Source organism: Amblyomma mixtum, chromosome 8 (genome assembly GCF_055824585.1).
Source record: "Amblyomma mixtum isolate Tamu chromosome 8, ASM5582458v1, whole genome shotgun sequence".
In the NCBI taxonomy this organism is placed as follows: Eukaryota; Metazoa; Arthropoda; class Arachnida; order Ixodida; family Ixodidae; genus Amblyomma; species Amblyomma mixtum.
In genome coordinates, this window is record NC_143019.1 from 114,005,300 (window position 1) to 114,018,132 (window position 12,833).

General features: G+C 46.8%; 1 protein-coding gene across 1 annotated transcript in view; it reads left to right on the top strand.

Annotated features, from left to right (window-relative positions):
- The first annotated feature begins 348 nt into the window (after positions 1 to 348).
- The window catches only part of LOC149334005 (cytochrome P450 2J1-like), a 42,229-nt gene continuing 29,744 nt past the window's right edge, over positions 349 to 12,833 (top strand). Inside the window, exon 1 of the mRNA XM_089557837.1 lies at positions 349 to 504. Coding sequence (XP_089413963.1) covers positions 394 to 504 — 111 coding nt within the window. The 5' untranslated portion in view covers positions 349 to 393. The remainder of the gene's footprint in view (positions 505 to 12,833) is intronic.

A 12,833-nucleotide genomic window follows, 5' to 3' on the forward strand; every position in this document is an offset into this window, starting at 1 on the left:
ATAAGTTACCAATAAATGCCGCTCGACGTATACAGAACATGTTATTAGCGGTTTAGAACAAACAACATCGCCCGCTCTGAACTGAATACTGAGTTCGATTTCACAAGCTGTGGTGCCACTTTCGTGCACAGTACCGAGGACTCCCGACGGCCTATTTTCGCGCCAGATCGCAGGGAAATACTTTGTGTCTTTTTTTAGCAACGCTCATGTGATGGCGGACCTATTTTTGTATGCGGAAAACACAGGGGTGCTGAAGACCGGAAATTCCAGACATCTATTCGATCGGAGCAGTTATTGAACAGCCATCTACGTTAATAGCCTACTGCAACCACAATGGTTCATGTTTGTTTTATGTAGGAGCAGAACAGAAATTTAGTTCTTTTTCAAACCACGATGCGGGCGTTTTCCTTTTTGAAGGCTCTTCAAGTTGAACCGGTGTCTACGGCGCCCAGGGCGTGTATCCATCTTTTCCGAGAAGATGGACGGTTCTTGGAGAATGCGCAGGTAAGAGACATCAGGAAGGTCTTCTTATCAAAGATCTTTCTGGGTCATCTGGGGAGTCCCCCGATGACGCGAGTGCGCTAGCTTCTTCCATTGATGGGCGGGCGCAGCTAAGGCAAGCATCTGTCAGTGCTTGACAGAAACCCATCAAGCGAGGACAAATTATTTTAGAAGTGAATCAACGAGCACTCATCAGTATTAACAAAGAAAGAATTAGGTAGTCTTCGCTCATATGTGTATATATATATATATATATATATATATATATATATATATATATATATATATATATATATATATATATATATATATATATAGTGTTTTGGCCTGTGTTCATGATTCCACTTCTAGAGAATTTTTCACCGCTGGAGTTTCTTCGAACTGAACACCGCATTCATTGGCTGCGAGCGTCCAAACAAGCCTCTCATCGTCGCTATGTTTGCCTGATCGATTTTCAATACAGTCGTTGAGTAAATGCGTTTCGAACAAATTCACTACTAATTGCTAATTCTGACTACTACACCTTGATCTAACCAGACGGCCGAGAAGAGCTGAAGTCACAGCCCAAGTCATTGAACACGTGATTCTCAGTGCACAAATCGGCCAGTGTCGTCCCCCGCGTAGAAGCGCTGATCGGTATTGCAGCTCGCATCCGACAGGACTTGTAGACGGTGATAACTCGTGGTGCGAACAATGTGCTGCGAACGTGGTGCGAGCAATGTGCAGAAACTAGCAAAACGCATATCACGAAAGGTACACGCGCGATAAAAAACCGCGTGCAGGTCGCCTTCGTGGGCCTCGAGCTTCACGGCACGGAGTTGCCTGTTTGTGCAGAGTTTTTCAGGAGCGTCAACGGGACGGCTTGAAGCATCAAGGTGGGATCTGATATTGCGTTGCCAGCTGTGCTTTTGCTTTACTTGTCTACTCCTTGGAGCAATTCTTCGCTGAGCTGGGTGTTTACATTCGCAAGGGGGCTCTTTCATTTGGTTTTCGCATCGCGAAGGCTATTCTCTAGCCCCTCTTCAGAGTTTTAAGCATGAAATGCTTTTAGCTCCCATTGTCGGCAGTGTGGTGACGTCACGCCGAGACCGAGATCCATCATCCGGGAACTGAATTGCACTCATCCCGGCACTGAAACGAGAGCATCCGGGCATCGTACGAGATTTAACGAGACTCTCTAAGCCCTCCTACAGGACCGGCATACAAGCGCCGGTAGCTTCGCGCCGAACGGATGGTGGCGTTCCTGCCTTCCTGTACGGTGCGGTTCGGGTGTCCACCGAGATGACAGAGAATTACTGCGCCATTTCTTTTCCTCAAAAAGCGTCTCGTTCAAAGGCCAAGGCATCGCGCCGAACGGGTGTTGGCGTTCCGTGGACTGCCTGGCAGCGCTACAGCACGCTGTCCCATTCCACTCCTAAAGGCGAAGCTTAAGTGTCATTAATTAGCAGTTAATTATTATTTAGTAATTTTTCATTACTTCGTCATCAATTATGTGTGACGCAATACAATGGTGACGCACCAGTATCACATAGGCAAAGTTGTGCGGAAAACGCTTTTGCCTCTACGCGTACGCTTCGTGTTATGCCTGTAAACATTTCATGCTTACTCTACTCTCGGTTACGGGAGAGGCAGATATTTTTTTCTTTGTTCTGCGGCTCGCGCTCCCATATTTTCTGTTCAAGCTTTAAATTGAGCTTCTTGGTTTCCGAGTCTGTGACTTCCTTAGCGAGCCGTGAGTAATAATCCTGCCTCTGCACAGAGGAAGCTGCTGCATGATAAGGTGATAAGTAGACTTCTACTTTATTGGTATAGTTCGGAATTGCTTTTCAGTGTGTCCATTTCTTTACAGTTCTCTTACGCACACTGAGCTGAGATGATGTTCGGGACAGTTTGTAGACCTGTTTTCAAGTTATTTAAACGAAAGCTCTCCGCATGTCAGGGTAAAGTATTATGACAAGCTTGCCATGACGCCAGGCCTGCTGAAAGGTTGCATTTTGAGGCCAACATTATTCATAACCTATACCATGTGGAAGCCTCAGCTGTCATGCAGGCAATGCGGAATCAGGGTGTGGAAGAGTGCTATGTGAAAATATTGGAAGATATCCCTATTGAAAAATCCGGTATCGCGGCAAACCGGATTTTACCGGAACATATCGGTTTCATACCGGTCCGGTATCACTCTCATACCGGCGAGACCCGTCCGGTTTGATGGCTATACCGGTTCATACCGGTCCGGTATCGATCCCAAACCGGACAGACTGCTCCAGTACGGAGCTCATACCGGACAGTCCATTCCCGGTTCGAAGCTCAAACCGGACAGACCAGTCCGGTACGGAGCTCAAACCGGACAGACTAGTCCGGTACGGAGCTCAAACCGGACATACCAGCCTGTATTCAGAGCGATATGTGCCGCGGTTTTGGTGCTTGGTCTGCAGATTGACTGTTGTACGCCAGCAGATATTTTTTAGGGGAAAGGGGGGGAAGGGGGCAGCGCGCGCATAAGTGCGATAATCAACACATACACGGTTTTGTTGAAAGGGCTAGGAAAAGAAAAGGGCTAAGCGTGAGCTTCGCAGTGGCAAAACATGCAGTTTGTGCATGATTTGGTGATTTGAGGGCAACCGCCATATTGGCTTCCCGTGCAGCACCCTGACAAAGTCAGGGCGGCTGTGTGCGGGCACACGGCTAGTATATATCCGCCAGCAGCCTTCGTAAGTCCTGCGCAGATTACTCTGGATTTCACAGTGCAGAACTTCACGACTGGCTGATAAACATGGCGAGCCTCCGGTGACTGCGCCAGAGGCTCCAAAAGGTTTGTTACTGTCGCGTTCATTGCAGCAGCTTTTTTAATGTTCGCTAGCGGCAGTCTGTAGTGACGCATCGATGAAGAAAGAAAATTCTTGGTTTTCGTGCAGGAATTCTTTGCACTTCTTCTTCGTCAAGTGATTGCCCATTGATAACGCAACTTGTCCAAGTGCCATCCCGAGCGGCCGCACCCTTCACTTTATCAGGAAGGCATGCTAATCACAAATCGCCCAGAACATTTCTATCGACGAACAAGAAAAGGTTAATTCAACGGAGCCGGCAGCTTGCGGTGTTCCCTTAAGGGCGACGCTTCGTGCTAGCTAGAAGATACAGCGCTCGAGAGAACAAAATAAAAACAAAAACCACCTGTAGAAACCTTACACGAGTAACCCGTCTTTACGCAAATTTTTTAAAGCTTTTTTTTTTCTCTCATCACCGCCTTCTCTGCTTTTCCTGGGTCCGTCACAACAAAAAAAAACCTGCGCATTCCTGGTTTTTCTATCGGGCTTTGTTCCTTCCCCTTGGGCTCCTCTGTGTCTGTCAACCCACGACCGAACATTTTAAGCCGCCCTGCCGACCACGCTCCCCGCGACTTCCATGAAGTGGCGAGGAGGCTCCGATTCTGCTTGTTCACTGTCCCCGGCCGCTTCGCGGTGACTTTTTGCAAAAGTGCCCCCCCCCCCCCCCCCCCCCCCGCCTTTCCTGTGTTTGTTTGGAACAGGTTTTTACTTCTCTCCTGCGGCTGGGTTGAGTGTCAAGCGATGAAGGTAGCTGCGAAAACACGCTGGCACTCGCTCGTTGGCGTTGAATTTGTGTTATACAATTTTTTGCGCCTCTCTTCGTGTTGCCTTGATCAATCCATGATCAAAGATGACATCGCCTTTCATGCGTACGTCCAGTGCAAATATGGTGGAACCCTATCATCCTTGTCTCAGTGATGAATGACTTCGCTCCGAAAGACGTGAGTGGTGAATATTTGACCGGTGGAGGCCGGTGGTGAACATTTGACCGGTGGAAGGTGGATTTTATGACGGCGACGTCGTGCTGCTAGGACGTAAGTACGCATTTTTAAATCACTCTGTTCTTTAAGTACTGCCTCCGTCTCGGTTATATGCTCGGCGTCAACAGAAACGTTCTAACTGTTCAGTGTCTTTTTAACTAAAACTTTGTAGACTGCACAGCGTAGAGGGACGAAATAGCGCAAAATTTTCTTTCAGTTACATACCGAAATTGCTTGTCCTTCATGATAGCACGACTAAAATTAGTTTTATAGTTTGTATTATTTCTTTAGAGGCACATGGTGTATACGTGCGAGAGCAATCATTGATAAGCGTCCTGAGGGGGAGCGGCTCAAGACCTTGAACAAACATCACGCATCGCATCGATGCTGCGGTATGTGCCGTAAATAATGGAGGATGACCACGCAAGCATCGCAATCGTCTGAGCAACCTGTTACACACCAACAATGTTACGACGCAGATTTTCAATACATTATTGATTCAAATATGGAAGGCGGGAGGTGCATTCACGATACTGAGTATTGCCAATGCTCAGGGCCTGGCGTCTTGAGACGCCTGGCTTGTCTGTGGCTTGTCTTGGCCCACGGGGGCCCGCAATTCAGAGCCCCGTTTGTGCTACTGGGGTATGCATTTGTTATTGCATACAGGTCCACCTCGGGAATGGAATTTTTATTCCTTCGGCAACGTGCGCAGCAGTTATGGTGGCACCCAAAGATTCGCGTTTCTGTAAAGACGCAGCCTTTGGACGACTCCACAACTCCTGGAAAGGGGCGTTACAGGGCAAGCTTGCCATTGGAACCTGAAGTCAGAAGCCTCCACAGTGGGCAGAAAGCCAATGACCCCTGAAAAGCTACAAGCCATTGGCCGTAAGTTGCATGTCACAGTGCTCAATGCATTATGTTGTGTGTCAGTGCGCAATTAAATGATAAGCTGGGGGCATTATGTACTACCAATCATATTTTCTTTTCTGCAGGTGCTTTTGACTACTTCATTGGCCAGCACCCTGTAGAGACCCCAGCGCCGGTAGATCGTCGCAAAGGGTTAAATTATTACCTTAGTGAGCTGGTTCAAGACATGCGGAAAAAATAAACATCTTTTGGAGTTTTTGATGCATTATAATACTCACCAAGCTACCAATACTTTGGTAAAAGGTGGGAGCAAATAACACAATGGCACATCGACTGCAATGCGAGTTGCTGATAATCGCAGATTACCAGTTTCTGAGGCTCTGTATATTTCAGCATTTGGCATGTACACTTATGGCCCCAGTTTTTGGGCAGATTTAGTCCAAGTGGGATATATTTGAAGCATTTTATTCTGCCTTTGTCCTGTGATACAGGGCCCTCCTGTATAATACGGGCCTGGCCTGTTTAATACAGGACTGTCCTTTATTCCGGTATGAATTTTAAACCGGAACCGCATACCGGGTTATTGTACAGGATTTGCGATACCGGAGTATCCTGTACAAAACAGGAGAGTCCTGTATTATACAGGACTTTCCTGTTTTATACAGGATATTCCAGTAATCCGGTATCGCAAATCCTGTACAATAACCCGGTATGCGGTTCCGGTTTAAAATTCATACCGGATTTTTCAGTAGGGATCTATAACGATTGCACAGCTACTATAGTTCTCCATAAAGTCAGCAATAAAATTCCAATACGGAAAGGTGTCAGGCAGGGAGACACGATCTCGCCCATGCTCTTCACTGCCTGCTTACAGGAGGTATTCCGGGGACTGGAATGGGAAGAGTTGGGGATAAGAGTTGATGGAGAATACCTGAGTAATTTGCGATTCGCTGATGACATTGCCTTGCTAAGCCACTCATGACAAGAACTGCAAAGCATGATCAATCAGCTAGACAGGCAGAGTAGAACGGTGGGGCTAAGAATTAACATGCAGAAAACCAAAGTAATGTTCAATAGCCTTGCAAGGGAACAGCAGTTCGCAATTGGTAGCGAGGTGCTGGAAGTAGTAAGAGAATATGTCTACTTAGGGCAGGTAGTGACCGGACATCCGGATCATGAGAGGGAAATAACTAGAAGAATAAGAATGGGGTGGAGCGCGTATGGCAGGTTCTCTCAGATCATGAATGGTAGCTTACCAATATCCCTGAAGAGAAAAGTATATAACAGCTGTATCCTACCGGTACTCACCTATGGGGCAGAAACGTGGAGGCTAACAAAGAGGGTTTAGCTTAAGTTAGGAACAAGCAGCGAGCTATGGAAAGGAAAATGATAGGTGTAACGTTAAGAGATCGGAAGAGGGCAGAGTTGGTGAGGACACAAATGCGGGTTAATGACATCCCAGTTGAAATCAAGAGGAAGAAGCGGGCTTGGACAGGGCATGTAATGCGAAGGCAAGATAACTGCTGGTCCTTAAGGGTAACGCAGTGAATTCCAAGAGAAAGCAAACGTAGCAGGGGACGGCAGAAAGTTAGGTGGGCGGATGAGATTAAGAAGTTTGCGGGGGTACAGTGGCAGCAACTAGCAAAGGACAGGGTTAATTGGAGAGACATGGGAGAGGCCTTTGCCCTGCAGTGGGTGTAGTCAGGCTGCTGCTGATGATGATACCATGTGTGCGCATATGTGAATACAACCGATTCGCTTGATATAGTACTACGTAGAATGCGGCGAGCTTTCCGACAACCGTTGTCGGTTCGCACTTGGAGCAGTATAAATGCGCACCTAATGCACACAGACGGCCACACACTAATCGACTGTTGTTTAACTTACGGAAAACAGGTTCCGTTATTTAAGGAACATCGGCATCAATAAACGCTATTCATTTAACATACATTACGCAGATTCTACGGCTGAATGTGCTTTGCGCCATAAATTTCTCCATGTTTTCATTTTAAGACATTCACGGAATATGCCTCTATAAACTTATTTTTCATTTCAGTCCCATTCTTCAATGTGTGAAAGATAGTTCAGCAAAACATGTAGATGGGCTATGTGGTGCTTAACTTTTTGGAAAGAAATAATAGCGCTGAAAAAGACAGTCACGACAAGGCCGAGAAAGACAAGGAAACGCGCTCTCCTGATCCCAGCAAGTGTTCTTGCCGTTATCGGCCTTTTCGTGAGTGTTTTTTTCAGCGCAATTATGTCTTTCTTGATTCTGCTCATAGATTGACTCACATTTCATACCCCTGACTGTCCCCATGCCAAGAGCTGTCAGTCAGTATACCATGCGCTGTGTAACTCCAAATTCTCCAACCCCTAGACTCCTTCTGAAAACTGTAGATACCTGCCGACTCCCAAAAATAATTATCCAAACTTGAATTCTTCTCAGCTCAAAAAAAGTGTTGCGGTTCTGCCCGCCGCACCAGCACACCACTTGGGGTGACACAAATAACTTCGTAATGCGTCTATTTGAGATTAACAGGATTTTAAATGCGAGGCACCTACAGGTCCTTACATTTTTCCTTTATGCATTCAATTCAGGTCCCTAAACTCCCGCTAGATAATGCTTATCAGAGTATTTGATAAATGGCACAATTCAGTTTCCTTGATATGGCAAGCCAACCGCTCCTATTCAACCACCTTTCTGAAAACGCGCTTAAGATTGAGTGTTTTCTCAGCCAAACGAGCTCACACAACTTGCACGTAGAACCGTGCCGTCTACAATACTGTGCCGAAAGCTTCGGCACTTTGGGTACGAGACCAGTTGCGCGGACAACACGGTACTTCGCTTGCCTGGCGAGGCATTGTGGATGTCCTTTTCTCGCCCCTGAAAACTTCAAGCTTTTACCAATATGTCTGTGCCAAGCGTCTTTTCCAAGCCCTGTGCTACTGCGAATTGTGCACGTGCAAAATGTTCAAGGAAGACTGCATACTGGACGACAATCGTCTCGCAGCGTACAACAAACTAGAGTATGCGATCTATCTGAACTTTCTTGCGTCGACTGTGCATCACTAGTACGCTTGTTCGGACCGTACAGAAAAAAGTTACCTGAAGACCGACATGCTAAACGTTCGCACCGCGTGCACAAAACTCATGTCTTGTGCGGGCTGCGTGCGTGCGTTCCGTAGAAGCAGACGTCTACATTGTGTATGCATGGTTCTTCCGAGATTACGGTGACATCGCCGGGGCGTACTGTGAATGTGCTACAGCGTAAGAAACTAAGCGCTAAGTGTTAGCGCTGAACCGCTATCACTTAGCCATAAAGCAGTCACAATGCGAAACTCCGAAAGTCAGCTTCCCTACGTAGAAAAATACATTTTACCATGGCTTCCTGGTTAGTCTAAGCGGTAGACACTGACCGGGTGCAGCGTTGCAGACTTCTGTCTCAACCTTCCGCACATTTTTCGAGCAGTGGCTAGGCGTAGCTATGCTTCATCCCTCCGTTGCGGCTCCTATGTGCGGCAGGCCATTGTGAAGGGATCACTCCTGTGCAGGAGAGCGTTATAGTTTTTCAAAGGAGCTGGCTTTTTGAAGTGTCCTGTGGTGTAGTTCTGGAGGAACACTGAGTTCGGCGCCCAGGCACTGCCACGGAGGGACGCTCTGAGCGTTTCCTGAGGAACGAAGAAACGTTTGTGTTTACGTTATGTACTAGTGGTTATGTACAAGATAGCGCAGAGGCGCTCCTTAACACCATTGAGTCTACATCGCGAGACCACACGCGACCACACCACAGGAGTCCATGACGATCCCATGACTAGTCCACGACGGGTCCCCAACGAGTCTACACTCCTGTGTGTGGCGCAGGCGTGATATAGCGATGGCGCTCCCTATAGTAACCCGCCGCGGCGCCTCAGTGTTTAAGGCGGTCGTCTACTAAGCCGGAGTATACCGGGTTTGAATCGGACCGCGGCGGACGCGTTTCGATGAAGGCGAAACGCAAAAAGGCGCCCGTGTGCTATGCGATGTGCGCGCTAAAGGTCCTCAGGTGGTCGAGGTTATTCCGGAGACCTTCACTGCGACACCTCTTTCTTCCTTTCTTCTTTCATTCCCACCTTTATCCCTTCCCTTCCGGCGCGGTTTGAGTGTCCACCGAGATATGTGCGACAGCTACAGCGTCATATCATTTGCATTACACCTTTGATGACAATGACGACAATCAGAAATATGTGGTGAATCAGAATCAAGTGAAATTACAAATATATATCATCAAGTGAAATACAAGTGTATATCATCCGAATCGTGCAGAACAAAGCGCCATGCTACTAACACACATGCCACAGTATACCCTGACCTTCCTAATCCAAGAATATAACGTTTTCAGAAATATAGGCTAGGTCCGCGACAAAATATTCGGTTCTATTGCGCGGGCCAGCGCGGATTTAATTTTGTCGATTATTGGAGGTTTACCGCATATATTCGCACAATGAACATGCTCGCAAAATGAGGACAACCTACAGCTGAAGAAATGCAACCTTTTTTTTCCCTCGCGTAATGCACTCTTTCATGATGGTAATGAATGACTGCAGGTGCCCTTTTTTGAACACCGAAACAAGTACGCAGTACTACATAGCGATATCCGTCAGATGTCAACAGTACTATACCTCACCCTACTGGAGTAAAAATGTCCCCCGTGGAACCCAACGAACCGATAGACAAAGCGCCTTATCAGAAAGCATTGCTCTCTCTGATCTGCCATACCCATAAGTATACCAACTTCCTGCGGCTTCTGCTCGCCCTGAGTTCTGTGAATTGTGGACGATTTATGCGTAGCTCTAGACGACAAGTGTAACAGGGAGGGGGAAACAGGAAACTGCGCTAATGAGAGTCGGAAGTCTGCGTGTTAAACGTGGCAGCCGCTGGCACTAGACATGGCTAATTGAAGAGATGTGGGAGAGGCCTTTGTCATGCAGCGAGTATATTTAAGCTGGTGATGACGATGGTGATGAACTTTCGTTATAGGGATTTTTTCGCGAAAACGGGACAACAGCAAGTGGACGTGCAAGAGCATGAATGGCGAGAAAAAGGAAATAGGCTTTCATCGCATTCTTATCAGGATGGAGGTGCTGGACAAAGTGAGATGCAGTGACCGCAGTATGATCAGGTATGATCAGTATGAGCGAAGCATATCCAACAGCGGTAAGAGGGTAGAACAGAAATTAAGGATTCGTCGCAGAGCAGTTATTGCGCTTTTCGACGGCCACTACCTTAGTGTTCAAGCTATGATTTAAAACCTCAAATATCACAAAGAAGTGCGCAACTGAAGTAGGGGGCGTCTAGTTAGAGTACTCAAAAGCTCTCTCAGGACACGGGAGGTCTCAGAAACGCCGCATCATGAAAGCTTGGATTCCCATATATACAAAATACAACTACAATATAAAATATGAAGAGAGTGGAGCACGCTCTAAATAACGATGATAGCGTGTACACAGCCAAGAGGAGATTAGTAATTCTTAGACAGAAGAGGTATACCCTATAGTAGCCGGAAAGTCTAAATAATCTGGACGCTAATGACGGGGGCAGTGGTGTGGAAAAATTGATATGCCTCCGGCAACAGGAGAGGAAGTAAAGAAAGCATTTCAAGCAGTGCAAAGGGGGAAAGCAGCTGGTGAGCATCAGGTAATAGCAGATCTGGTGAAGGATGGTGGGGCATTCTGATATAAAACATTTCCCTTCGCATACATATGCCTAATGGCCTAGAGCCTACCGTCAGCTTGGAAGGATGCTAAACTAATGTATTCGATGAGAAAGCGGATGTCGAGGACTTCAGAAATCATAAACCAATCAGTTTAGTATCCGTTGCCTAAAATGTACTTACTAAGCATATCGCTAATAGCATTACAGCAGTATTCGGTTTAAATCAATGAAATTCCAAGAGCACCTTTTGTAAATTCTGCTCGACAATAGACTATATTCACAACAACAAGCAGGTTATAGCGAAATTCGCGGAATGCATTCAAACCCAATATATTGGCGCGAAGTTCAGTACTGCTTATTGATGCTGAAAGTCGCCGGCATGCGGTTTCGTTACTTTAAGACGTAAAATTCAACTAGATTGGTCTCCAATGATAGCAGCTGGCGCAACTGTTTCTACAATATTCAAGATTACGGTAGTCGACTGCCGCGCCTTAGCTAGAAAGTTTTCCATCAGTTATAAGTTGAACGCGGCCTAGAGCGGTGGTGATCCTGCTTTTTGACGAGCGGCGAGCAAGTTTTTCGATACTGCCGCCGCTAAGTTTTTGAGCCCTTTGTTGGGGCACGTCAGCCCAATTAAACACTTAATTTTGCAAGCCTGTCCTGTCTTCCCTACTGCCGGACTGCGTCATCACCTCATGGCAATGGAGCATTCATGGATTCCGAGAAAGCATTTGATTGGGTCGAAACATCAGCAGTCGTGCAGACACCGTGAACCAGGGTGTATCAAATTCCCATGTATAAGTAATGGAATATATATATATATATATATATATAGCTGCATAGCCACCACAGTCCCTCATAGGGGCAGTGATCAGGAGGGGTGTAAGGAACGAAGACATTATTTCTCCAGTAATATTCAACGCATATCTACAGGAGGTATTTCGAAGACGTTATTGTGAAGAGGTTTGGATGAAAGCTGACGGAGATTAGCAAACTCCTACCTCCTAACGACAATGCCCTGCCAAGTAACTCAGCGTACCAATCCCAAACCACGATAGAAGTCCTAGACAGGAAAAGCAGAAAGATGGGTATAGAACTTATGGTGAAGAAATCTAATCTAACTTTCAGTAGCCTCGAACAGCCACAAGAGTTCTCGATCGGCGGCGAAGCATTGCAATTTTGTGAGGGAATATTTCTACACTGGGCAGAGAGTAACCGCTGACCCGGGACACTTGAGTGAAATAATTTGGAGAATAAGAATGGGACAGAGTGTGTTTGGCAGGCACACTCAGGTAATGAATAACACCTTACCAGAATCCTTCAGCAAGAAAGCATGACCAGTGTATCTTGCCAGAACTCACATATGGGGCGGAACCTAGGCAGCTAAAGAAACGCCTCGAAAATAAGGTGAGGGCAGCGTAGCGGGCTACGGACAGGAAAATATGAGCATTATAACCAGACAGGAAAAGAGCAGAAAAGTTGAGGGAACAAACACGGGTTAGTTATATCCTAGTTGGGTAGGGCATGCACAAGCGAAGGCAAGACAACCGATGGTCGTTAAAGGAAACGAACAAGATTCGAAAAGAGGGAAAGCGTAGCACGGAGTGGCAGTCAGTCAGTTTAGCGGATGAGATTAGGAAGTCAGTGGCGATAAGGTTGCTGCGGCTGCCGCACGATAAGGCTAAGTGGGGGGATGCGGAAGGCGTAGTTATTTGATTATTAACCAACACTGCAGGCAGCGGCGCTGCCAAGGCTGATGAGGTTACACAAGTTGCGCCTTTACTGAGCGCTTAAACGTAGAGACATCACCGCGTTCAACACTACATGAAGGCGCACTGGGCCACTGCTCGATCGCACATAGAAAGAACGCTTTTTGAAACGCTTTGTTCCTTGCAACGTACGGGCATATTTGGAATGACTCAGACGGGGCCATCTTTGACGAGAAAATATTTCTCTCTTTGTAAACCT